The sequence below is a fragment of the Amblyomma mixtum genome, chromosome 2, assembly GCF_055824585.1.
Source record: "Amblyomma mixtum isolate Tamu chromosome 2, ASM5582458v1, whole genome shotgun sequence".
NCBI lineage: Eukaryota > Metazoa > Arthropoda > Arachnida > Ixodida > Ixodidae > Amblyomma > Amblyomma mixtum.
The window spans coordinates 261,530,116-261,557,829 of record NC_143013.1 but is presented as its reverse complement, the minus strand read 5'-3'; the positions used below and the strand labels follow the sequence as shown (position 1 = coordinate 261,557,829).

Below are 27,714 nucleotides of genomic sequence, written 5' to 3'. Positions count from 1 at the left end.
ATGCGTTGCGTTCAAAGCTGTTCCCAACGGTCAAGGCGTCGCGCTGAACTGACGATGGCGTTCCGTGGACACCGTGGCAGTGCTTCAAGACGCTGTCGCGTTCCACACTCATAGCGAAGCTTAAGCGTCCTCCAATTGTATTAGTGCTAGCAACGTGTAGTCTGCATTCAGATTTTCGAGGGCAAACAGACTGCACGCGGCGGGCACAGGCTGCCGAAATATGCGTGGAAAGACTGGCTATTTCCGGACGTGTGGTGACATTGTAATGCTTCATACCGATACTTTTGCCCCAGAACACGTTTTTGAGGCCGGTATTAAGAGAAATGAACCAAATATATAAATAAACGGAGGCTACTAATAAAGAACACGTGAGTGTACTGAGTGTGAGTGTGAGTGTACTGAGTGCACAAGGAACTAGAGGTGTGTGTTGTGACGGAGGTTGCAGCCTTCGGGGTACGGCCACATGTTTTTTCAGCCAGCGTCCGGTTCGGCGGACGCGGTTGTTGCGACGCGTGTGTTTACTCTCTCTCTCTTTCTCTCTTTCCTCATATCTTTCAACACACACACACTTATCTGCACGTGGCAGCGGTGGTGGCTCGGCTTGAGCCAGTCGGCAGGCCCATGCACTTTTCCTTTTCATCCTTCTCTCAGTCGCAACCAACCAACCAGACGTTCATAGCGTTTATTAAACGTTGAGTTCAATAATAAAACGTTTAGTTCAATAATAAAATATCTGTCTATTGGACGCGCGAAGGGGGGCAACGCAGATGAAGCAATTATCCTGGGGGCTGATTGCCTTGACCAGGCGCCTCCACGTCCGGTTGGCCCGGCGAAAAATGACGCGCGCGACCGGGACCCTGCGATGAAAGGAGAAAACAATAGTGCGCATGCTCATATTTCCACCAGACCAACACATGTGTGGGTACCAAAATAATGGACTGACAAGTTACGCAAGAGTCTTAGCAATCACTCTCCACATATCCTTTACGCTTGAGGTAACCTGCGCCCGATAGACTAAAGCACTCCTACTCGCCACGTGCAGTTTGTGGCGGGGCTTGTGCCTCATAGGATCTAGCTGCCGACCGGTGGCTGTGCGAAGGGAGGCGAAGGCAGTGAAGGAAAAAAATCTCTGCCTCTCCCGTAACCGAGAGTAGAGTAAGCATGAAATGTTTACGGACATAACACATTGGCTGTAAATGGTACTAGTCAAAATCTTGAAATGGGTCTAGTGTTGAACACACCACAGCACACTGCACGTACTGTGCACTGGTCCATGTGGACGCAATCGTTTCCTGTGAGCGTCTGGGGAATCTCTTCCGCCCTGCCTCGTCAGCTGTATCCAGTTTTTGTTTGCCTTTCATCTTTGTAATCGTTGTTTTAATTCCTCGGTGATTTGTACTACTTTGCCTATGTGACACTGGTGACGTCACACATAATTGACGACGAATTAATGACAAATTACTAATTAGTGGCTAATTACTGATTAATGACTAAATACTAATTAACTGCTAATGAATGTAGCTTAAGCTTCGCGTTTAGGTGTGGAACGCGACAGCGTGTTGTAGCGCTGCCAGGTCTTCACCTTATTAATTCGCTCTGATCGCAGTAAAAACGCAGTAAAATTTAAAATCAAGCTGCACATCAACACGCTCGAAATGATTGAACGCAAACTCATAGCATTACATTTTTAAATGGCCCCCCTGAATCAACGATTGATGTCGAGAAGGAATTCGGCAGAACGCAGCGGCTCGTATACCAGGTGTTAAAACTTCAGTACCGAAATAAAGGCATTTAGATTTGTCATGAAATGTGAGCCTAACGAAGGCTAATCGTGAGCTATTCATGTTTAAATTACCTGAATATCAAGGAGCCTTAAAATATGCACTAACCCAATCGAGCAACACTTAAAACAAGGCGGACGCAGCAAGTTATGGCCTGCAGGAAGATTCTCTCCACCTAGCTATTTTACATCGCTAGCTGTAATAGTTTATATTCAGAGGCAAATACAGGGGGTTCAACGGTGGAATAAGTGTTACACCAAGCAGCATCACGCATTGAACTGTGGAAAGGAGGTAGACCGAGGGAGAGGAGGCGCAAGCTGAGGGTTCTTGATTAATGCGCGCTAAGTCAGCGAAAATCGTCTTTTCTGGGGCTAGTTGGTTTTTCATGCTGTAGGTGTTAGCAGCGCACACGAGACAAAGACGGACAGAAAAAGGAAACGAAACATAGCGCTGTCTTTGAACTTAGCTCGAAAATTTTTTTAAAGTCCAGTAAGAAATTTAATTCACAGACGTGCTTCTTCGAAGGCGGGAATGCGTGTACTGATTTCAAAACTTTCTTCAGTGAGATCAGTGCGCTGAGTCAGTATCAAGTAGATAAGGCTATAGGAGCCAAAGAAGAGTTCCGTTGGTGGCAACACAGCCATGACCCTCTGACTTCTGGTCTAGTTTGCCTGCCGAGCGATACAGTGGACAATTCCTCATTACTGTGGGAGGGAAGACCTTAACAAAGGTCTTTGAGGACAAGCAAACGTACATGCTCTATTATCGTATATTTCCAGCTAAAGCAAGAACCAGAATGAGAGGCACTATGTGAATCAGTGCTTTGAAACAAGTTACACTGCCCGGCGTTCTCAAACGGCCACTGAGAGTGAAGTTGATTGCTTTGGTTTGTTTTATTAAGGCGGAATCCTTTAATGCCTCATCGTTGTAAGCAGCAGTTGTCGATTGTCACAAAATTCGGCGCATTTTAGAAACAAACAAAGAAAAACCGCCGCGCGCACGGCGTCTAGCCGACGCGAGCCCAACGGGAGAGAGAGAAAGCCCCGCCGAGCGCGTGCCTCTCTCTCCACCGCCATGGCGTGCGCCGAAGGAATGAGTCATCCACGCCGAATTCTCTGGAACAGACGAGTCGGTTCTACGGCTGACGGGGGGAAAGGGCGTAGCCTTCCGTGCACTAAGACACGTCCCCCTCGCCCGTCGGCGTCGGCGCCGCTCAAGAACACGCTCGAAACTTCGAGATGCGACCCCCGACCTCTGACCAATGGGGACGCGCGGCCGGTGAGAAGAGGAAAGGGAGTCAGCACTGCCAATGCTGCGTGTATGTGCGCGCCTACTCGGGCGCGAACAACAAACAGACGGGAGAGCGAGCCTATAAAGAAGGACGTTGACCGCTATCAGTCAGTCCGGACCGCCGTTTAAGCTTCGTCGAAGCGCGCCCGTTCGACTCCCGGGAAAACACCACTCGGCCAGCAACGGACCAACGAGGCAACGTTCGCCAGTCTGCCGGACGGCATCGTCGTGGAACTCTGGTCGTCGGACTGCCGCAGTGCCCGGTGAACAAATTGTGTTTTGTTTGTTTACCTCTCTCTCTTGAGTTAGTGCACTTTAGGTGCAATGTTGCCTCTGTATTGTATTCTCTCTCTAATTTAACTTTGCACGAGTTGCATCATTTGTTAATCACTTTGTATGTGCTTGTACTAGTGATTGTGAAATCCTCTGTATCGTCTCTTTGCTATATAAACCTTGTTTTGTTTTGTGAACCTTTGGCTCCGACCCATTCTCTGGCTTGCGACCAGCGAAAGCTGGGCACCGAACGCCCAAAAACCTCTTGTCACTTGGTGGCTGGTCTCCGCTGAGTTTGCCACGCTGAATCGAGGGCATCTCCTTCGAGTCCGAGACCGCTACCCCCACACGCTCTAAGGGTGTCTGGGAGCTTCCCACTAAAAGTGCGCGAAGTCTGGGTGACAATATATTCTGGCGTCCGCGACAGGACGTTTGGTGTTTGCAAGCGCAGAGAACGGAGAAAGAGTCGGAAGGAGTTTACGAAGAGGTCGTAAACGAGTGTTAGCAGCAGAGCGATATTGTGAGGTGCCGCGCTGAAGCGGTTAGTGATGGTCACCGTGTAGAGGTATTCATTGCCTGGAATGTAGAGTTCGGTCTAAAAGATGAGCTTCAAGGAGCTAAAGGAGCTAGTAGAAGTCGGTCTCCAGATGGGGATGACCGGAGCCGAACTTCGAGAATGGGTGGACCAGGAAAGAGAGAGGGCTCGAGAAGAGAGAGAGAGAGAAAGACAGCGCGCTAGAGAAGCCGCTGAGAAAGAGAGGCAAAAGAAACGAGAAGAAGAACAGAGAGAACGGAAAAGGCGCGAAGAAGCGGCCGAAAGAGCTTTTGAAAAAGAAATGGCAATCCTTCAGAAGAAGCTTGCTGAAATGCGGCGTTTGAGGAACGTCAGAGATCCAGTGGAGCTTAACCCCGGAGAGGCCGGGTGGAAGACTAACGAGTCTGTTTTGTTGACAACCACGGAAGAGATTGTAGCCAGCTCCACAGGTCAGAATGAGGTTGTGGAACAGCCTGTTCCTGCAACTGAAACCACAAAGAGTGAAGAACAGAACGAAGTGTCGCTTCCTCTAGAAATTGATTGTGTAGCTACTACCGAGGTGGTAGGCACTGAGGCGAAGGCCAATCTGACGCGTCAGTCAGAGGGGGCCCTAGAGCAGCCGCCTGAGGACGAAGAAGCAGTCGAGATCTCTATGGAGGAGTCCGAGTGCTACACCTCTGAGTCCGGCAGGGAATACCACGAGAAAGAGCGGTTAAATGGCACTCAGTGTGAAAGCTCAGACGTAGTAATACCTGAGAAAAGCGCACTCAGTGAAGACCCGGAAGCCGTTCCGAGTGAACCCTCGAGCAGCGAGGGGAGCTTTCCCGTAGAGGAAGGCGAGGAAATTTCTGCCTATGAGGAAGACGAGGAAATTCTTCCCGCTGAGGAAGGAGAAAGTGCAGTACAAGGAATGGAGCACCACTGCATTGAAACTGAGGAGCTCAGAAAAGTATCGGAGAAAGCTGAGGAAGCAACACTGAGCGAAAGTGAGGAGAATAAGTCATCAAGGGCTAATGAGCCATGCTCAGAATGCCCCTCACAAGGAAGGCTCCGAAAGAAGAAAAAGGACTTGGAAAGAGAGGATAGTTCAGTCCACGAAGAAGAAGAGAGAGCTGGACCAATGGCTTCATCGCGAGATAAGAACTCGGATGACGCAACTAACATTGAAGCAGGTGTGCTCCGTAGAAGAGCTTGGAAGAAGGAAAAAAGAAAGAGAAATGAGTCGGGCACCACAGAAGCAGGTGGAACCGAAAAGCAGAAGCCCTGGAGAAAATTCAGGAAGAAAATGAATAGAGACAGAACCAAGCTGAAGACAGCCGAGCCGAATGCAAGCGAGCTGCACGAGCACCGCAGCAAGGTCAGAAAGAAGCTCAGAGGAACGAGCCCAGCCTACAGCAAGGGGTCAGTGTGGAGGCGCAAACAGAAACAGAAGAGCGCACACAGAAAAGAGAGCGAACACCTGAAGCGCAGCCGTCGTATGCGAACTAGCGTTAAATTTTCTCGCAACAGACGCGCTGGCCAGAGGAAAAGAAGAAGGGCTCGAAGACTGGCCGCAGAACGAGACAGGAGTACGAGTAGGAAGCGGAGCCAAAACCGCGTTCGGAAGAGAAGCCTCAGCATGAGGCGGAAGAAGAGTACAATTCGTGACAGGAGGAAAGGTCAGAGTCGCGTGCGTAAAACTAAAAGCGCGACTGCAAGATTGAAGGAAACAGTAATTCTCCGAGCCCGCTGGGTAGGCCGAACTTGGAAGTATAGGCGAAAGTGTGCCTTGTATTTGCGTGCTCCACGTTTGTAGCCTTGTCTTAATGTATTGCCCGTATCGCGGCGTGCTTTGAAGTGCATTGGGAACACTGCATTTTGTTGTGTATGTGAAAACCATCATGGTATTGATGTTTATATTGTCACATCTAGTTTGTGAGCGCATGCATGTGCGCGCGAATTGTACCGTCGAAATGCGGCGTGTTTTGAAGTGTTGTGCAGTGAAGTTTTGAAGTGCAACCTGTCTATTGCACTGTGTTATGTATGTGAAAGCATCAAGGTATTGTATGTATGTTAGCATTCGCAACTGACTTTGTGAGCGCATGCATGTGCGCGCGAATTGTACCGCCGAAATGCGGCGTGTTTTGGAGTGCAATCTGTCTATTGCAATGTGTTATGTATCTCAAAGCATCAAGTATTGATGAATGTATTTTGGCATTCGCCACTGACTTTGTGAGCGCATGCATGTGTGCGCGAATTTTGTGTTTTGTGAATATTGTTACACAATATTCTTAAAGGAAGGGGCAGTGTCACAAAATTCGGCGCATTTTAGAAACAAACAAAGAAAAACCGCCGCGCGCACGGCGTCTAGCCGACGCGAGCCCAACGGGAGAGAGAGAAAGCCCCGCCGAGCGCGTGCCTCTCTCTCCACCGCCATGGCGTGCGCCGAAGGAATGAGTCATCCACGCCGAATTCTCTGGAACAGACGAGTCGGTTCTACGGCTGACGGGGGGCAAGGGCGTAGCCTTCCGTGCACTAAGACACGTCCCCCTCGCCCGTCGGCGTCGGCGCCGCTCAAGAAGACGCGCGGCCGGTGAGAAGAGGAAAGGGAGTCAGCACTGCCAATGCTGCGTGTATGTGCGCGCCTACTCGGGCGCGAACAACAAACAGACGGGAGAGCGAGCCTATAAAGAAGGACGTTGACCGCTATCAGTCAGTCCGGACCGCCGTTTAAGCTTCGTCGAAGCGCGCCCGTTCGACTCCCGGGAAAACACCACTCGGCCAGCAACGGACCAACGAGGCAACGTTCGCCAGTCTGCCGGACGGCATCGTCGTGGAACTCTGGTCGTCGGACTGCCGCAGTGCCCGGTGAACAAATTGTGTTTTGTTTGTTTACCTCTCTCTCTTGAGTTAGTGCACTTTAGGTGCAATGTTGCCTCTGTATTGTATTCTCTCTCTAATTTAACTTTGCACGAGTTGCATCATTTGTTAATCACTTTGTATGTGCTTGTACTAGTGATTGTGAAATCCTCTGTATCGTCTCTTTGCTATATAAACCTTGTTTTGTTTTGTGAACCTTTGGCTCCGACCCATTCTCTGGCTTGCGACCAGCGAAAGCTGGGTACCGAACGCCCAAAAACCTCTTGTCACTTGGTGGCTGGTCTCCGCTGAGTTTGCCACGCTGAATCGAGGGCATCTCCTTCGAGTCCGAGACCGCTACCCCCACACGCTCTAAGGGTGTCTGGGAGCTTCCCACGTAAAAGTGCGCGAAGTCTGGGTGACATCAATAGAAATGTCACGCTTTTCAATTGGTCGAAACGGTCCTGGCGTCACAGTGCGCGAATTTCAAACGGGGCCAATCGTATAGTGTTGCTCCGAGTAAGTGGGACTGAGTTTAGTTAATTGCTTAATTACCCAATTAGCCTGATTAACCCTTATAGTCAGGCCAGATAAATAAATAAACCGCGTAGGAAACTGGTCGAGTTCGGCAATCGAACCCCGGTCTTCGGAGTGCGAGACGAGCACGCTACCGCTCCGCCATGCCAGCTCGATAGTTTGGAATGAACAAAGGCGCGTCTAATAGTGAATACGATGCTTTCGTTCACTCCCATCTTCCTCCCTTCCCGTTATGGCGAGGTTTAGGTGTCCACCGAGATATGCGAGACAGATGCATTTCCTTTCCTCAAAAACCAAATTACCGACGAGCAAGGCGTACAACCGAACGGGCGTTGGCGTTCTATACACTCCCTGGCAGCGTTGCAAGACGCTTTCGTGTTCCATGCACTCTCAGAGGCGAAGTTTAGCATCTTAAACGCACAGCGGTGACACAAGCAGAACCACTGCGCTTAAGGCTTTCGCCTCACCGCACTTTAGGAAGTGCCCCCCTGAATTTTTGGGGTTTAACGTCCCAGCGACTCATGCTACGAGGGACGCCGTAGTGAAGGGCTCCGGAAATTTCGACCACCTAGGGTTGTTTAACGTGCGCTTTCCCAACACAGCACACGGGCCTCTAGAATTCTGCCTCCATAGACATTGGACCACCGCGGCCGGGCTCGAACCCGCGTCTTAGGGGTCAGCAGCCGAGCGCTATAACCACTGAGCCACCGCGACGTTGGCCTCTACCTTTAGTTTACCATGTTCGGAAAAGAAAAACGCTACTGTTCCCTAAAAAGGAGAATTTTATAAGCTACACTTCGACTAAAAAATGGTATTGAGCTCGTCAGTGGCATTTTAAGAATGGAGGCCGAACAGACGAACTAATCCACATACCTTTCAAAGTCACACAGGCGCTTCCGCCGCACTCAGTGGCGTTCGCCTGAAGGAACTTTTCGCCTACATTTCGCACGCCTGGCTTAAGATGGTTCTTTTAGGCTTGTAGCATACCGTTCAAATATGAGCTTCACTCATTTGTGGTACATCATATCCCTGTAGGCGCAGTCTAATCCGCTCATCTTACAAACTGCAGACACGAACGCCGAATCTTACATCTTATCAAAGGCTAGTTTACTATTATTCAGGTCAACAGTAGATTCGCTGACACAGTCACGCCCATTTTTCTCCCATAAATTCACGTGTGATAGTATGGCGGCTCTCACCCAGAATTCTGATCTCACCCAGCAGTGACCTGCAGTCCTGGTAAGTCAGGCAATGTTTAGGCAAATTTGTACCCTCCCCCGTTGACAACAATAGCGTATATACCCGTGTATGATCGTTAACGCAGCATCCAGTCTGGCCTATTTTCTTCTTACCACAAGTTAATGGTATTTCGTATGACTCCGACGATGACGCACACCACGAAGGACTTAGCGTGCCTCTTACCATCGCCACTTTTCATTGCTCCTTGTATGGTAATGCCGGGCATAGCTTTGCCAGTTTTAATGGCGCAGTAAGCGCCAATGGCACGTGTACTTGCCCACCACCTTCTTTAGGTTGTGCGTCACCTCATGCACACAGAGCATCACTATCGGTCTTCCTCTGCTTTCTGACCATTGTCGAGCTTTTCCTGTCATTTGTTCCAAAAATGCGCGGTTCTGACTGCGCATGCCTGTTTGTTTTCCTCTCCCATCAAAGAGTACCGGGTTCTGCGAATAAAATTAGTTGCCAGTTTGCGCCCGTCCTGTACCTTGTCTCGTGTGTGTGTGTGTGCTTTTTAGCGCACCTTTACAATGAGAGAAGTAATTCACCAACTAGCCCGACAATGTGGCGTTCTTAAGTATACCCCTTTAGGTGCAGGAGGTAAGAGTAGAGAGCCTTCTGTACGGGCCTTACTAGCCGAACGAACTGAGCGCTGTAGCCAGTCCCTGTTCCTTACCGCCTGCCCTGTGACTGTTTATGGATCTTGGGTGGCCGTTCCTGAGCACCAATGACGGCGATGTTCGAGGTCCCCCTGGAACGCTTCAATTGTAGCTTCCCGCGCGTCCTCCACCAGCGGCACGCTCTCGCGGAGCTGCAGGACCGGGGAGACCAGGCGTCGCGCCTTGTCTGAAAAGCGCCTCCAGCCTCCACATGCCTCCGGATGCCAGTCCGCTGAACCCGTCGTGGGACAGCTGTAGGAACTGCTGTTGCCGCCGAAGATGAGGTGGGGCGGCTGGAACGGCGATGTAAAAAAAAATTTGCTGTCTTACAAGTTTTCGCAAAAACTATCTTTTGAAATATTCATTTGAATTGAAATGGTGCACAAAACTTGCAGAGGCGCCAGCGAGTGCTCGCAGATTCCTCGAGAGGATGAGAGATTTTGGTCTATTGAAAATACAAACGAAGCAAAAGAGGCAGTTAAGGTAGTAGATTAGGTATTCCTCAAGTGAACTGTATTAAAACTGAAAACAGGCATTTTGGATGCTACCTTTCGTTGAAATCTGCCAACAAGAAACCACAGGAAGCCCTAAATATATCCAGCGTTCATTTAAGGTTATTCAACACACGAAAGACAAAATGTTTTCTGGGCTAGTGTGCTCCAATGAATTTCTTGAAATTTCGTGAAGGCACTCGCAGCTCTATTGCCGTTGATATTAACAAAAAAAAATGCCGGATTGAGTTCAGCGCACTCGGAAAGAATTTCTTTTGTAACAAGCTTTCAGCCGAACAGATGAACATTTATAGCATTAATCCGCGCTGAAAATTTGCCTGGACAATGCCAGCAACTTATTAGCGTATTTAAGCTTAGACTCTGAATAAATTATATTAAATGATTTTCACGCAGGAAAACGTATCTTGTCTTACGAGAGACACTGCTGTGACAGGCCAAAAATGTTCCGATATGGTTATCTAATGCGAACCAAAACTACGGTACGTCAATATGCGAGTTATGAACTGAAAGATTCGTCTCCCTTTCCCTTGACTGGAAGACGTGAAGGCGAGACCTCCGCGGCATCCTCACTCTTTCAATTCTTCACCTACCATCACATGCTTCCACACAAGGCCAACATTTCGTCACATTAAGGCATATTGGACCATGTCGTGGGGGCCCATTACCCTGCCCAAGCATTCCTTGAAATGTGACAGTCACGTGGATTTAACTGGATTAAACTAACTTTCACCAGTAGGAACATTGCAGCGGTTTTCGGTTAGATCATGCTATACCGATAGCAGCGCCGTGCAGTCCATTAATAATACGGGAGTAATTATTCACTGACATCCACCCAACCGCAGCCGTATGTCTGCGCTCGGGTGGATGCTATGCTTGTGTGGCGCGGTTGATGTCACGCTTGCAATGTCATGTAATACATGATATCGGTAATAGATAACATGGTCTAACCACTGTCGCAGTTCCTCCATGGTTGACGCTCTTCCTCAGGCGAAGTCAATGAGAGAGGCCAATAGAAGGTAGGGGGAGGCGGCGCCCACCTGGAGTAGACTACGGTACCAACCACATTCTCGAGAAAGCCCTCTAGAGCTAGGGAAGAAGCCCCGCAAAAAAATGTCTGCCTCTCCCGTAACAGAGTAGAGTAAGCATGAATTTTTTGCGTGCATAACACGAAGCGTACGCGGACACGACGAGACGCAGGACCGACAAGAATGTATATGCGGCGCGTTCGAAACTGTCTAAATTGCGCAGAGGCGAAAGGGTTTTCCGCACCATTTTGCCTATGTGACACTGGTGACATCACCACTAGATTACGTCCCACATAACTGATGACGAAGTAATGACAAAATACTATGAATGACTAAATACTATTTAACTGCTAATTAATGACGCTGAAGCTTCGCCTTTAGGAGTGGAACGCGACAGCGTGTTGTAGCGCTGCCAGGCAGTCCATGGAACGCCACCACGCGTTCGGCGCGATGCCTTGCCCAATGAACGCGACGCTTTCTGAGGAAAGGAAATTACGCAATAATTCTGTCATCTAGGTGGACACCCGAACCGCACCGTACAGGAAGGGAGGAACGCCACCACCCGTTCGGCGCGATGCCTTGCCCTTTGAACGCAAGGCTTTTTGAGGAAAGGAAATGACGCAGTAATTCTCTATCATCTCGGAGGACACCCCAACCGCACCGTACACGAAGTGAGGAATGCCACCACCCGTTCGGCGCGAAGCTACTGGCGCTTGTATGCCGGTCCAGTAGGAGGGCTTATGGCCGTTTCACATGATGCGGCGCGCACGAAAAACTTCGGTCCAGTCGCAGTGTCGCAGCGGCGCCAGTCGCGACAGCCCTTTCACATGCTTGCGGCGCCTGCGATTTCTGTTGGTGCGGCACGAGCGGCACCGGCATAATTTACCAATAATAAACGTAGAACACGCTTAAGTTTTACTCTTTTTCATTGAATTAATGTATTTTTACTAAAATATCAAGTACTTTATGCAAAGAAGGTATTCTTAAGTTTTTGCTTTTGCACGTGCACGTGGCATTTTGAGAAATCAACAGACCCGGCAACGCTAAAGTGAAAATACCTCTGGTGCAGTTTCGACGGCTTCCGCTACGTCGTTTCCTGTGATGTCACACCTCTGAATTCTATTGGTTGACGGCCGCTTCGTTCGCAACGATCGCTGCGACTGTGCGGCGTGCGACCAACTGGTTGGAAGCCTGCCGCAGCCGCTCTGCGACGGGAGCGGCGTGCCCTTCTGTCGCAGTGCGGCTGAAATCGCAGTGCGCTGTGGCAAGAATCGCATCATGTGAAACGGGCATTAGAGAGTTTCGTTAAATCTCGTACGGTGCCCGGGTGTTCTCGTTTCAGTGCCCGGATGAGTGGAATTAAGTGCCCGGATATTGGCTCTCGGTCTCGGCGTGATGTCACCACACTGCCGACAACGGGAGCTAAAAGCATTTCATGCTTAAAAGCCCCGCAAAAATACGCTGAGTTTACAGGTGTTTAGTGACTATGAGGGTCGGCTCTTAAACCTAAGGTCGCGGAATGGAACCCAGCCGGCAGCTGCACCAATCCGATGGAGGCGAAATGCTACGTTAACTTGGAGAGAGAGAGAGAAAAATGGTGCGGTTCAACCACTGCTAAACCTGGTTAAAGAGCGAAAGCTGTCGCGTCTCAGACAACTGTAAAGGGCTTGGCGTCTGTAACTTGAGTGCGTTCCGGACACCGGATAGGCAGCGAACCCTCCCAGCCACCCTGGCGGGTGGCACTTAATTGTTGATCGCTAGTCAGCTATAATATCAGCGCTAACGCATGCAGCCCACATTTCTCTCTCATCACCACTCGTAAGTACCTATTAGCGCGATTAAGGCGTCCACTGAATCAGGGAGCCAGTAATGCGCACTTCCTTTCCTTAAGGTCGTCGCAGTGTAAACTTTTTTTAACGCCAACGCCAATGAACGCAATGAACGCCGATGGCCTATGGTTTCAGTGCCGCGTTTCTGCCAGAACGTTGTCAATGCCAACGCATGCACGCACATCTGTCACTACCACCTCGTAGGTTAAAGCGCGACTGATGTGTCCACTGTCCCAGGAGGCCAGTTATGCGCCTTTCCTTTGCTTTCGATGCTGAACGTCATTTGACGGTCAAATTTGCATGGTCCGCGAATGAAGCCCGAGGTTCCGTAGTGAAGCTTTCGCTTCAAAAACAAACAGACCAATTTGTTCCATCCGTTCGCCACGCCTGCGTGTTGTGCGACGTGAATTGAGGACACGTCGAAAAACTCAAGGCTGTCACCTTCTCGACAGCGTCTGTCATGGGCCATGTGCAGGTGTAGGACATTAAACCCATCATACCATACTATGCCGTACTATCTCGTACACCATAACATTCCATGCCATATCATACTATACACAATACCATATCGTACGCTGCCATACCTTGCCATATTATGCAATATCGTACCAGATAAAAGAGTTTTAGTTAAAATCTGGAGAATGTGAAAGGAAAGAATAAATAAGTTGTTATCCTGAAGAAGACCTCTTTTCAAGGTTTACAGAGCTGTGCACAAAGCGCGCGAAATCCAGAACTTCCGGCACGAGAGTTCTAATTCTGAGTTACATGCTAAATTTATATAGAGTTACGTGCTAAATTTACCCAAGGATCAAGTAGTCGGCGCAGCAAGCGATCAGTGGCCAAGCGAAGAACGGAATGTGCATGACCATTTTGGATTGGCCCAGAGTTCATTGCGGACGTTTTATTTGTTTAGGATTTACTTTGTTGTCTTATCGCGTTAGAACGCCCGTTTGTGTAAAACTCTCCTGATAGCAGAGTAAAGAAAACTGACACTACCCAGGAGCTGCAAGGCTTAATCTCACATTTTCTGCTGTTCCTAAATGGTAGGGGAGTAGCCACCTTTGTACGACACGCAGAGTTAGCCAGATAGATGCACTTGTGGTATCCAACTGAATCATACATCCCTCCATCCCCATTTTAAGGCGAAAGCCTTTAATGCCTCATACTATCATTAGCAGACGCATCGGCAGCCGTGTCGACAGACACGTCGGCAGCCGTGTCGGCAGATTTGTCTGCCTTTCGGCGTCACTGCTTACAAAGAAACTGCGCAGTGGGTGGGAATTGAACCAGGGCCTTTTGCATTTGAAGCGGAGACGCTACCACTCCGCCACGAATGCTCAAGGTTCGAGAATGAATAAAGGCGCATCTAGTGAATCCTCAAGTCAAGAAAAGGAAAAATAAAAAATCAACATAGGAAAATTAACAAAAACAAAAAGATACGAAAATAAAAACAATAAAAATAAAAGGTGCAAAAATAAAGAAAATCAAAATATGAAAAATAAAAAGTAAATAAAAACAGAGTGCCAGGAAACGCTTTCGCTTTGCAGCACTTTAGAGAGCCCAAGTGCCCCCTGAATTTTTTCAATGTGTAGCAGTGTTGCTCAAAGCTCCCGCAAAATGGTGTTAACGCTTGAAGCTTTTCCTATTAAGCACATTATAGACTACGCATGATTCCATACCGTCTCGGCCTGTGGTGTCCGTTCCTGCTCCTCCTGAATAAGAGGCCCCGCGGTGGTTACTGCAGCATCCTTCAGGGTCCCGTCCTGGCCAGCGTGCTGTATTGCATGCCGCAGCATGCGTAGCTGCGTCCTCTCTGGGAGATTCAGGCGCTGGAAGCTCGGATGCTGTGCAGGGCGCACGAACCGTGAGCCACCCCTGATGGCTTCCAGGTTCCAGGAATTCGCCGGGGTGCAGGTGCGGTAGCTATCCAGGGTGTCCGCAGCAGTGATGACGCGACTGAAATCCGCGTCGCCGGTGTGCCCCAGCATCGATCTGTTCCGTGTGCTCACTCTTGTGGGTGAACTGGCAACTAACTCAAGAGCGTCAGCAACTTTTGCCGTCTCCAAACCCGTTCGTTTCCAGCGCCGTCAGCGTTGCTGCCGCAAATGCGCCACTCGAGACGTGCGGAAGATCTCGCGCGCATGCGCGACCGACTTCCTTTTTTTAAGGCGAAAGCCTTCAATGCCTTATACTGTCGTGAGCAGCCGTGTCGGCAGATGGGTCCGCGTTTTGACGGGTGTCCACCGAGATATGCGAGACGCAAGAGTTACTGCGTAATTTCCTTGAATACAATTCTGTTTCTTCATTACGGCCCCTCTTTCTCTTTTTTCTTTCACTCCCACTTCCTACCTTCCTGTACTGTGCGGTTCGGGTGTCCAACGAGATGACAAAGAATTAGTGCGCCATTTCCTTTCCTCAAAAAGCGTTGCGTTCAAAGGCCAAGGCATCGCGCCGAACGGGTGGTGGCGTTCCTCCCTTCCTGTATGATGCGGATCGGGTGTCCACCGAGATGACAGAGAATTTCAGCTCCATTTGCTTTCCTCAAAAAGCGTTGCGTTCAAAGGGCAACGCATCGCGCCGAACGGGTTGTGGCGGTCCTCTCTTCCTGTACGGTGCAGTTCGAGTGTCCACCGAGATGACAGAGAAATATTGCTCCATTTCCTTTCCTCAAAAAGCGTTGCGTTCAAAGGACAAGGCATCGCTCCGAACGGGTGGTGGCGTTCCATGGACTGCCTGGCAACGCTACAACACGCTTTCGCGTTCCACTCCTAAAGGCGAAGCTTAAGCGTCATTAATACAGGGAGGGAGGAACGCCACCACCCGTTCGGCGCGTACTTAGCCTTTGATTGATTGATTACAAACATCTTTATTTCTTCAATGTTCTCAGAATATGTGGGTGGGCCGCCTAGTCCGTTAGTCCACTGGCTGCTGCTGCTGCGCTGGCCCTCCCCACCAGCCAGTGCTGACGGTCAGGATCATCGCTGAGCAGAATAGCCTACCACTGCTCCTCCGAGCGGTTGGGAATGGGGTCAATTAAGGTATTATACTGGCATGCCCACACCATATGGTAGAGGTTAGCTACCGCTCCACAATGTGGACACTGGGGAGAGTATAGTGTAGGGTACCACTGGTGTAATTTAGCTGGTGTTGGGTATGTGTTGGTTTGTAGTCTCCTAAGGGACTTCTAACTTGTTGAGGGATTTGTGTGGTGCTGGGTACTCCTTTCTGGCTGTTCTGTATGGCGCAAGATTGTCAGCATACACTGCTAAACCTATTAGGTCGCGGCGCCCTTCATGGTCATCAGGGGGAGACGCCCGGTATAGAAGAGCTCGGTCATGCCTGTGGGCGGCTTCGTTTCCTCCTGGTAGTTCCAGGTGACCGGGGAACCAGATGACTCAGACCTGGTTGGGTGGATGCTTAGTCAGCAATGACAACCCTGACTTGTGAATTAATCCGTGATGGAAGTTGCGACAGCCGTTCTGGGAATCTGTGAGCACAACGGCGTTGGGGTTAGATGCTACAGCTAATGCAATAGCTGCCTCCTCTGCGTGAGTGGGGTTAGATGTATTCACCAAGGCGCAGTTCACCATCGACCCTGAAGGCGTTGAGACCACAATAGTCATGACTCCATTCTTTGGTCCTGCTGCGTCCACGTAAAGGGTGTTAATTTGCTTGTCCCATTACTTCTGCAGGGATTCACCTCTTGCTTTCCTCCTCTCGGTGAACGCAACGCTTTTTGAAGAAAGGAAATGGCGCAATAATTCTTTGTCATCTCGGTGGAAACCCGAACTGCACCGTACAGGAAGTGAGGAAGCTGCCCCGCGACGTTGCACTGCTTTATCGAAGCCTTTTGCATTGCGATCGCTTTGATTGCGATATACAAGGTGGAAGTGGCATGCTTGAGCGAGCTATAGGGCATAATGTCAGAGATGTTTTCGCGAAAGGTGCGTTTTGCCGAATTTCACTTGAAATTTTGCGCTACCAAGAGGAATGGGGACGACATGCACGCTGAATGCAGGAATTTAGCGTTGCCTTTCAGTAAACAAGGCCCTACGGTATACTCATTAAATTAACCTATGGCGATGTAATGCTTCCCAATGTTCTCTCTCAGACTCGTTTGCTAGTGTGATCGATTCTACGTTTCAGTGCCCAACTGCTCGCTCTTCTTAATTTTATTTCTAGTGCAGGAAAGCTGAGCGATTGCTTCGAAGCGACTATGCGATGGGTGCCTCACAGAATAACGTGTAAATTATCCGAGTTGCGGTAGTCTCAATATTTGGGCGTAGATCGGCGAATGCGTTGCCATAGTTGCGCAATTTTTCACGGCTGTGATCATTAATATTTTTGATGCAGGATGAGCGCCCGCCACACCCAAGGACGAGGGAGGTAGTCCGACGAGTGTGCGACTTTTGGTGAAATCATCGGTCGATTGATCCACTCGTAGCACACCTATAAAGAGCTTGCACTGTTCGTAAAAGGACGGCCCCTGGAGAACCGCAACTTTCCAAGCCCAATTTGTGAAACGTAAATGCTCCTCACGTGTGTTATCTCGGTAAGATTGCTCTAAGCACAACGTGTGTTATTATTGAAAGAATCCGCCTAATTTCGGATGTCCATTCTCACATTGATAGAATACACTCTCATCTAAATGAGCCATAAAAGATGGGAAAAAATGGGCAATAAAATCATATGAAGGTGGAAGCTGGAGAAGGCGAGAAAAAACTGATACACATGCACAGACTTTCAATCAACGTAAATTATTTTTAATCCCCAATAAATTCGCATAATACCCCGCAGTCATTTTTGTTGCTTCGGCAATATATCAACCATAATCGCTCGTTCAATTTCTTCACCAAATCTGCCGAAGAAAGTGGGCCATCGCATAGTGCTGGTGCACCACTTAAATCGCCAACACCTACGTATGATGGCATATATGTCTGGCAAAATGTGATGCAATCCATCACCCAGTTTCCTGTAGCACGTGCTTCACTGGTGACACTCGTTAGCAACATGTCATGACGAAATCTGCGTTTGTGCTGGCACAGCCGGCGTCTCTTCGTGCAGTGCCTCCACCGTGGTCTTGACGCCGTGGCAATCCTCTTCTCCTTGGAATTTTCTTGACACAGGACGTTGACTTTCTACCCCCCTTCACAGAGCTTGTGTAGACTGTATTCCGAGTAATCTCAGCACTTGAGCGTAGACGCCGCGGCATCTGTTCAGCCCTAGCTTCCGCCTCCCTCCCAGTTCGTCAAGACAGCGTACCTGATCGCACTAGGCTGTCTCAGGAAGCTCCTGCGTATTCCAAAAAAAAAAGTAAGGCAAACGAAACACAGGCATTTAATATTAATGCAACAATGTAGCAGGTACATTTCGTGTCTCTTTGTCTACGCAATTATCTCGCTCCACCCTTCAACAGCACGAAAAAATGAGTATCTCCAACAAGGTACCCATCACAGCCGCCTGCGGACAGCATGTAGTTGGCAGAAATTGATGCCAAAGAAAATTCATGTACGCCAAGGTGATTGTTGAGGCAGGCACCAGCAGCTCGGTGCAGAATTTCCTCTACTTAAGCGTCGTTGACTAAGATTATTTGCAGCAACAGCAGCAGGTATCCCCAATGAAGTCTCCTCACCCCCCCCCCCCCCCAGTCATGCGCCAATGGAAAGGCCGCCTCCTTGCGTAATAATTAGCTTGCAAAAACTGCCACAAAATGAGACAACTGCGTTGACTATAACTGGCTCTAATGCAGCGAAACAGAACGAAGAGAGTAAGGATTTTTATAATACCAACCGCGGTGGCAGAGTATTTAGGACGGCCAGCTGCTGAGCTGGAGTACACGCGGCTTCCAACGCGACTGCGGAGGCCACGTTTCGATGGAGGCAAAACTGAGAAGGCGCCCCTGAGCTTTGGGGTGGTGGTGGTAGTGAAAACATTTATTAGGCTATAAGGTGTTATCGCACATAAAAGATCCCCAGGTTGCCGAAATTATTCCGAAGTCCTCCACTACGGCACCTCTTTCTCTCTTTCACCCCAAAATTCCTCCGTTCTCTAACGGCGTGGTTCAGGTGTCCAACGAGATACGTGAGACAGACGTTGCGCCATTGAAAAGATCTTTGAGTGTCTAAACAGATAAGAACAGATCTTAGTTAACTTCTCTAGCAATAAACTGGTATCAGGCATTTATCTACGCCAGTAAAGTCATTATGATCGTGAAAAGTTTAAGTCTGAATGCCCATTTTTGGAAACTCTTATTCGTTACCGCAGACACACAGTTTATAAATTTCAAATGCATTACAGGCAAGAAAGTAATGGAATATATTCTGATTCAGTTTGTAACCTACGGAAGATTGTGGGCTCCAGTCGGCTGGGCGCTTGAAGCTTTTGGAAGTTGGAGGAATAGACTTCTCTTGACATACCAGAAAGTAGTATATTTATGTATTGTGTTTTATGGCGCATAAGCAACTCTGACCACAATACGCCAAACACATGATGTAATTTCCTTCAAAAATTGGCTGCCTTCGGTGACAGTCCTTGTGTAGACAAGGATTCAGTGGAGCCCAACAAATCAAGACCTCAGCCTTCTTCTCAGGCCTGAGAAAACGGATGACATGGCTCACGAATTGTGCCAAAGCACAGGGTAAGAATTTTCAGAGGGCAGCTCATCAGCTGTTTCAGCTTTTCGATATTGCGGCAAATAATTCGAACAAGACATGTATGTAGAATTACAGACAACTTGTTACTTTTCACACACATTTCTTCTCGAAAAACACTCCACTAACAGTTCTTGTCATTAAGGAAGCACTGTGCTCAGTGAAATCGATGGATATGTGCTCGACTTGCTGCACCATTGCAATGCCTGGATCTCAAAGACGAGGTCTATGCAAGCATTTCGAGAGGTTTTTCACAGCCTGGGAGGCGTTACAAGCAAGAGAAACGGGGTGTTCTCCCACATATGTGGCAATTCCTGTTTGTCTTTATAAGCACAATACGCGCGTACAGTGGCCACACTGTGGCCGGCCACTGTGGCCACTGTGGCCACAGTGGCCACACTGTGGAGAGGTAGCTAACCTCTACCATATGGTGTGGGCATGCCAATTTAATCCCTTAGTTGACCCAATTCCCAACCCCTCGGAGGTGCAGTGGTAGGCTATTCTGCTCAGCGATGATCCTGACCGTCAGCACTGGCTGGTGGGGAGGTCCAGCGCAGCAGCAGCAGCCAATGGACTACCGGACTAGGCAGCCCACCCACATGTTCTGATGATACTAAACAAATCGAGATGTTTTTAATCAATAAATTAATCTTTATATGTACACTATTGTCCCCCCACCCGCCCTTCCACCCCTGGCAGGTGGCAGTTCATGGATGTTCGAGAGAGTTCGCTCACCATTGTCAGCGCTAACGCATACAGCCCACATCTCTCTCTCATCCACCCACGTACCTATAAGCGCGATTCAACCGTCCACTGACCCATGGAGCCAGTTATGCGCACTTTCCTTAAAATGATGAGACCAACACTTTGCCAACGCCTAGAAACACACTGAACGCCGACGGCCTATGGCTTCAGCGCCGCATTTCTGGCACAACGTTGCCAATGCTTGTCAATGCCGGCAGCCCACATCTCTATCTTCCCACGTACCTATAAGCGGTATTCAGGCGTACACTGACCCAGAGAGCCAGTTCTGTCCACTTCCTTTCCTTAATATGATCGGAGTGTAAAACGTTGTCAAGGCCAACGAACACAATGAACGCCGATGGCCTATTGCTTAAGTGCCGCGTTTCTGGCACAATGTTGTCAATGCCAATGCATGCAGCGCACATCTTTTACTACCGCCACTTAGCTTAAAGCCCGATTGAGGTGTCCACTGTTCCAAGAGGGCAGTTATGCGCTTTCCATCTAGCTAAGTGTCCACCCAGATGTGTGAGAGATACTGCGTCAATTACTCCAACCCCACCCCCCCCCCCCCCTCCAAAAAAAAAGATTGGCGAAGCTTGCGTTTTTCGTAATGTGAAATTTGATCGCAGCTCATCGGCTGCTTCGCTCCACTACGGCGCGCCTTAGAGCCTGAGTCGCTTTGACATGTTAAACCTCCGTGAACTACAAAGCGTAAATTGTTTTCTCACCATTGGTTTTTGTTTTTTCCTGGAAATGAGCTGCTCATCAGGATAATTTCTGGGAATGAAAATATCAGCAGATACAATTGTCTGGTACGTGTGGGAATACGAAAGCATTGCTGTCCGTGTGTGCATTGACGCCTAGCCGCACACACACAAACAGGTACGGCACCATTGGTAACTCCATTCGAAAATTGGCTTTTGAGGAAAGAAAATGGCGCAGTACCACTCGCACATCTCAGTGGACACGTCAATCGAGCCTTGAGGAACGAGTCTGGAAAGGCATACAACTGAACGTGCATACGTCATCACTTCTAATCTGTCGCAATTTAGCCTGCAAATTTAGCCCCTGCAGACTAACAAGAAATCGTATGACACTGCCCAGAACGCTGTACGACAAAAGTAGTCGCCGCGGTGGCTCAGTGCTTAGAGCACTCGGTTACTGAGCTAGAGTACCCGAGCTCGAAGCCGACCGCGGCGGCAGCGCTTCGCTGGAGGCGAAACGCAAAAGGCACCGGTGTGCTGTGCGATGTCGCTGCACGTTAGATACCAGGTGGTCGACATCGTACCTGAACCCTCCTTTACGGCACCTTTCTTCTCTCCCTTCCCTTACGGCGCGGTTCAGGTGTCCACCGAGTTATGTGACTGACACACACTGCCATTTCGCCGCCGCGGTGGCTCAGTGGCTATGGTGCTCGGCTGCTGACCCAACAGACGCGGGTTCGATCCCTGCCGCGGCGGCTAGAATTTCTTTGGAGGAGAAATTATAGAGGCCCGTGTGCTGTGCGATGTCAGTGCACGTTAAAGAACCCCAAGTGGTCGAAATTTCCGGAGCCCTTCACTACGTCGTCTCTCATAGCCTTAGTCGCTTTGGGATGTTAAACCCCACAAAACCAAACCAAACCAACACACTGCCATTTCCTTTCCCAAACGACCAATTCACCTATTTACAAAAGATTACATCCCAATTTTGGCACAAATGTAGTCGGAAAAAAATTCAGGGGGCACTTTGGCTCTCTAAAGTGCTGGAAGCCGAAAGGGTTTCCTGGCGCACTGTTTGTTTTTATTTACTTTTGTATTTTCATATTTTTTATTTTTGCTCGTTTTCTTACTTTTATTGTTTTTTATTTTCATTTTCATATCATTTTTATTTTGTTCTTATTTTTGTTTATTTTCTTATTTTAATTTTTTTATTTTTCTGGACTTCATTCCTTTTATTTCATTTATGAAACCCATGCATTCACTAGATGCGTCTTTATTCATGCTCGAAGCTTGAGCCTTCGTGGCGGAGTGGTAGCGTCTCCGCTTCAAATGCCAAAGCCCCTGGTTCGCTTCCCAACCCCGGCGCAGTTTTTTTTCAAGCAGTGACGCCAATATGGCGGACAAATCTGCCGACGCGTATGTCGACACGGCTGCCGACGCGTCTGTCGACAAATCTGCGACGCGTCTGTCGACACGGCTGCCGACGCGTCTGCTAACGACAGTATGAGGCATTAAAGGCTTTCCCCTGAAAAGTAGTGCCAATTTTCGGTTGGAAAAAGGTGAATATATGTTCACGAACGACATGGTTTATTGCTTTATTGGGGTTTAACGCCTCAAACCGAATTAGGCTATGAGGGACGCCGTAGTGAAGGGCTCTGGAAATTTCAATCACGTGGTGTTTTTTAACGTGCACTGACATCGCACAGAATACGGGCCTCTATAATTTCGCCTCCATCAAAATTCGGCTTCCACGGCGGGAATAGAAACCGCGTCTTTCGGGTCAGCAGCCGAGCGCCATTACTGAGCCGAACGGCGGACGAACGTGTGTGACTTAAATGGCGATGCTCAGTTTTCTGTGCGCGTCCTACCGGCCGCTTGATGACATTGCCCTATTAAGCGACAGCGTATACAGGTCTTTCAAACGGGAAGCCGTCGGCGCCGTAGTTGTAGTTGTCGGCAACGCGAGTCGGAAAAAACCGTATGACGCCAGCCGTTTGCCGCAGTACTTCCCGGATGGTGTCATACGATTCAGCGTTTTGGGCAGCATAAACGGTCTTGCTTAATTAGAGCCCAACTTGCGGGAGGATATCGAACCGGCGACCTATAATCTAGGGCTGCAGGTGTTCACCGAGGCATGCGAGGCAGTTACTGAATTTCCTTTCGTGAAATCCCAATTTTTATTTCCTTCATTACTGCACCTCTTTCTTTCTTATTCAATCCCACGTTCGTCGCTTCTCTTACGGTGCGGTTCGGGTGTCCAGCGACGTGTTAGACAATTACTGCTTCATTTATTTTCCTGAAGAATGCGTTGCGTTCAAGGATGTTTCCAACGGGCAAGGCGTCGCGCCGAACGGGCGATGGCGTTCCGTGGACTCCCTGGGAGCGCTGAAGCACGCTGCCGCGTTCCGCTCTAACGGACTACGAATTTCGAAGCGAAAGCTTCGCTACCGGACCAAGTCCTTCGATCACCGTGTGCCTATTTTTCACCTTGAAATGACCTTGAGCTTTGAAAGCAAGGAAAGGTGCATAACTGGCCTCCTTGGACAGTGGACACCTTATTCGCGCTTTATGGTACAAAGCCAATGGAGTCTGAGCATGGAAAGCTAAGGCGCATAACTACCCTCTTGGAACAGTGGACACCTCAGTCGTGCTTTAAGGTAAGTGGCGGTAGTGACAGATGTGCGCTGCACGCGTTGGCATGGACACGTTTTGACAACGCGGCATAGAAGCCATATGCTGTCGGCGTTCATTGTGTGCACTGGCGTTTTACAACGTTTTACCCTCCGATGATTTTCTAACGAAAAGGAGAGCGGATAACTGGGTCCCTGAGTCTGTGGTCGCCTGAATCGCGCTTATGGGTACGTGGGGTGATGAAAGGGAGATGTGGGCTGCATGCATTAGCGCTGACAACGTTGTGGCAGACCCTAGGCACTGCAGCAATAGGCCGCAGCCTTCATTGGGTGAGCAAACTGTCTCGATCAAACATTAAGAGCAGCCTGCCAGGGTGGCAGGGTGGGTGCGCTGCCTATCCAGTGTTCGGAACACAGTGTTACAGACGCCAAGCCGGTTACAGCCGCCCGATACCCCATAGCTTTTGCTCTCTAAAAGGGCTGAACAGTGGTTGAAGCGCCGCTAATTTTTTTTTTCTTCTTACCATCGCTGGCCTTTCCTGTACCATATCCAAGTACACATGCTAACACACGCCTCTAGCTTTTCTCGTTGTGTAACTAGAAATGGTTTTGCATTAAATCAGTTGCGAGTCATCGATTCTGTCGCGTCTTTTTTTCATCTTTCGTCTCTTGTAGCGCTGTTTAACGATCAGTCAGTGCCAAATTGACCAAATGGCAGCCTTAAGAGCAGCTTTTCACAATAGGAGCCTTATGTCCAAAAACGTTTTCCATACCTGCTTGGCCCGTCGTAGATATGGCACCAGCCCAGTGGGGTCCTCCTCAGCGCCTCCCGTCGCTTGCGGTTTCTCGCGGAGAACCAAGAGCTGTAATTCGGTCACTGTGACGTCAGCAGCTCGGACCGGCCTCCCCCCAAATACCTGGAGATCTGAGTAGGCCATAGTGGTGCTGGCGCAGGACACGCTGATAGCGTCAGGGCTTGGCTGGTGCAGCTGAAAAGGTAACATAAATGATAGAAGCCAATTCCAGGCAAAGAATCTGGATATTTGTTTTGGGCTCAGCGTATGGGCACGGCTATAAACCTCGGAGGACATCACGGGCTTCCCGAACAGTTTAGTGCTGTTGATTTTTAACGATACTATAGGAAGCTGAGTTTATCTCTGGTACATATATGATTAGCGGATGGCTTTGAAAAACTTTGAAGCGAAAGGTTCATTAGGCTAGGTAAAGCCAGGGTCACCACACCGCCGCGGTTCACAGTGGTTATGTCGCTCGGCTGCTGAACCGAAAGACGCGGGTCCGATCCCGGCCACGCTGGTTGAATTTCAATGGAACCTAAATTCTAGAGGTCCGTGTACTTGTGATATCAGTGCACGTTAAGGAATCCCAAGAGGTCGAAATTTCCGGAGCCCTCCACTATGGCGTCCCATATAGCCTGAGTCGCTTCGGGACGTTCAACTCCATGCACCGAACCAAACCAGTAATAGCTATCTCTAATCCATAGCCACACTTTAGGTCCGACTTTGAGCCCAACTGCTCCCATTCCGTGGGAAAGCTGGGTCATATGGCCCCATATGACTGAGAACTGTGAACGCTGATATACCGGCCCATACGTCCACTGATGGCCAGGAAATTTTTAATCATTGTATCCTTCCCCGAAAGCTTATCTTTTTTTTTGGAAAGTATTTCAGACGGGCTTTTCTCTGCTGTCGAAAATTTTTTTTACAGCGATCCCGTAACCAGGGCGAAAATGTTCCTAAAACGGTGTCTTAAGCTCGTTCGAGAATTTGCGCTTTTTAGCGGGCGGTTCAGGCGCAACGGTGCTTGTATTCATAACGTAGCAGCCTTATCTTGAAATGCGAATCAATGCAGCAAGAAATGAACCTTTGCAGTTAAGCATCCTCAAGATTTTATCCATAACACAGTACATACCTGCTCTCCAAGCGTCGCTCTTGATGCTACCGCGGCCGCGTTGACTGCGGCGTCGCCCTGGGACTCGTGCTGCGGAGGCCGCTCCAACTCGCACAGCTGCGTCCTGACGCGGAAATTCAGACGCTGGAAGCTCGGGCTCCGCGGGGGACGTAAGAAGCACTGTGCGCCGGCCCCCGTGACATGCGGGTCCGAGTGTCTTGCCGTGCTGCTGGTGCGGGACGGGGCCGTCTCGATGCAGTCATTCATGGCGACGCTTCTCAGTTCGGCCGTGCCTCCACTGCGCCGCAGCCTCGCGCCCTTCCTCGTGGACGCACGAGTTGTCCTCGCAGGATGTCTCTTTGCAGCAAGAGCTCCCTTTCCTTGGGAGGTCTATTCGCTCTTTGCGCTGTCAGCGTTTCCTCCGGAGGTGCGCCGCGCGAGACATTTAGAACGCGGGATGATGATGATGATGATGTCATCAGGGCCGCGTCCGATACCACGATCGTTCCCTTTCTTTCTCTTTTCATGGTTAGGAACTGCCATTGCCGTACTTGACGAGTATTTAACGCAATTGGTTAATATCTGCGGTGCGAGAGAGAGAGAGCGAGAGAAACAACTTTATTGCCATAGATTGGCGGGATTTAGGGCAGGTGGGCTTGGTGTGGCCCCCAGGTGGGGGCGAGGTAGCGTGATGCTCGTACGAGAGGGAGAGGGGTAACTAGCTCTTTGTTGACAACGAAAATAACAAAAATTGCCGACGATTATACTTCATAATTCGAAATTTGTCGCAGCTCATCAGCTGTTTTCGGCTTTTCGATAGAGTGAGCCAAAGAATTCGAGCGACAAATATAAATGTACAATTACAGAAAACTTACTTTTTCCCATACTCCTCCTTCAAGAAACACTCCACTAACAGTTCTTGTCATGAAGGAAGCTTTGTGGTCGCAGAAAAAGATGGATATAGGCTCCACTTGCTGCTTGCAGCTGATTATTATTATTATTATTATTTATTATTTTTATGCGTAGCATATTGCAATCACTCAGTTCAGCTATAGTTCAGCCCTTGGGCGCGGCCGGGCAGCCACCAAACCACGTGACGTGACGTCACGTGGTTTGGTGACGTCACCAAAGCGCATGAAAAAAAAATAAAAAGAAGAAAAGAAAAAGGAAGAAACAAAAAAAAAGGACGGCTGAGCATGGTGGCGGTTACCACCGCCCCGTTTCAAAGGGGGCGCTCCTATCCATCCATCCATCTATCCATCCATACGTCACGGAGGAAAAGCTGCTGAGAAAATGGAGTGCCGCCAAGCAATATCTCGCGCAAAAACACCGCGCAATATGCAACGCATTCTTGGCTTAACCAAGCTAAGATTGGGCATCTTTTTATGCGAAGCATACTACTTTAGCTACCACTTCAGCCCTTCACCGTGGTTATGCGCCTCCAAATCACGTGATACATGACGTCACACCACGTGCACGATGACGTCACGACAGTAGAGAAACGGGGGCCCACCTCGCGCCGTCGCTGTGGTTGTGCGCCTCAAAATCACGTGATACATGACGTCACACCACGTGCACGATGACGTCACGACAGTAGAGAAACGGGGGCCCACCTCGCGCCGTCGCTGTGGTTGTGCGCCTCCAAATCACGTGATACATGACATCACACCACGTGACACGATGACGTCATGACAGTGGAGAAACGGGGGCCCACCTCGCGCCGTCGCTGTGGTTGTGCGCCTCCAAATCACGTGATACATGCCGTCACACCACGTGACACGATGACGTCACGACAGTGCACAAACAGGGGCCCACCTCGCGCCGTCGCTGTGGTTGTGCGCCTCCAAATTACGCGACACGATGGTGCTTCGCATTCTCCAGGCTTAACCAAGTTAAGCCTCAGCCATTTTTTTCTTTCTCTCTGTTAATGGCGGCGTTGGTGCGGGGCGTGGGAGCCCCGCGTGCGAGGAACCTCTCAACACGGTTGCTGATCGGAGACTGGAGGTTTATTTCAGTGAGTGGAAGAGAGAGGGGAGAGTGTAAAAGAAAGCACCTCCGCTGCTGTGGAATGCAGACGGTCACGGTAAGGGAATGGGGAATGCGTCAGTCGACGGGGCTGTGGGGATCAGATGCCGTCGGGGAAGACGCCTGCTAGCTTTTGTGGGTGCTAGCTTTTGTTGGAGCGGCCGGCCCGCGCGTGTTTCTGGGAAGCGGGCGGCGAGTATGCGCGGAGGAGGCAAAGGCTGTTGGAGCGGCCTGGCGTCGCTTGGTCGACGAACACAACATCCCTTCCTCCTTAGTTGTGGTCACCGTATCGGTCGGGCGGGCGCCTTTCACTCGGGTCTTAGCACTTGCTGTGGCGTGGACCCGTACGTTGGGTTGGTCTCCGCAAGGTTGTGTCGCACGGTCGTCCAGACTGGCCACAGGTTCTCCATGTTCGGAGGGGGGCGCTGATGGTAGGTCGTGCGCAGGCGAAGTTTCCGCTGGCAGCGTGATCACGTACGTAGCTGGCACAGTGTATTGTTCACTTGCTGCTGGTGCGTTCATACGATCGTGTGGCGGT

The 27,714-nt window shown here is 49.7% G+C and overlaps 1 protein-coding gene across 6 annotated transcripts; it reads right to left on the bottom strand.

Moving 5' to 3' along the window:
* Positions 1 to 666: 666 nt before the first annotated feature.
* LOC149363767 (uncharacterized) lies at positions 667 to 26,798 on the bottom strand. Of its 6 annotated transcripts, XM_089573702.1 has the most exons (5): positions 25,173 to 26,794; positions 24,161 to 24,232; positions 24,017 to 24,106; positions 9,170 to 9,445; positions 667 to 857 (listed from the first exon to the last, which is right to left on the bottom strand). In XM_089573702.1, the coding sequence occupies exons 1-4, from the start codon at positions 25,416 to 25,418 to the stop codon at positions 9,188 to 9,190; spliced, it is 666 nt and encodes a 221-aa protein (XP_089429828.1). In that variant the 5' UTR covers positions 25,419 to 26,794; the 3' UTR covers positions 667 to 857; positions 9,170 to 9,187. The 6 variants fall into 6 exon arrangements, with proteins under 6 accessions (XP_089429828.1, XP_089429827.1, XP_089429825.1 ...); XM_089573701.1 differs by having other exon boundaries at positions 24,017 to 24,223; positions 25,173 to 26,798; XM_089573699.1 differs by having other exon boundaries at positions 24,017 to 24,232; positions 25,173 to 26,668.
* Between the last annotated feature and the right edge of the window lie 916 nt (positions 26,799 to 27,714).

Coding starts and splice junctions, on each gene's coding strand:
- LOC149363767 (XM_089573699.1), bottom strand. CDS start 25,418: ATGAATGACTGCATCGAGACGGCCCCGTCCCGCACCAGCAGCACGGCA. Junction 24,233..25,172: donor GAGCGACGCTTGGAGAGCAG/GTATGTACTGTG, acceptor TTACCTTTTCAG/CTGCACCAGCCAAGCCCTGA. Junction 9,446..24,016: donor ATCTACGACGGGCCAAGCAG/GTATGGAAAACG, acceptor TCGCCGTTCCAG/CCGCCCCACCTCATCTTCGG.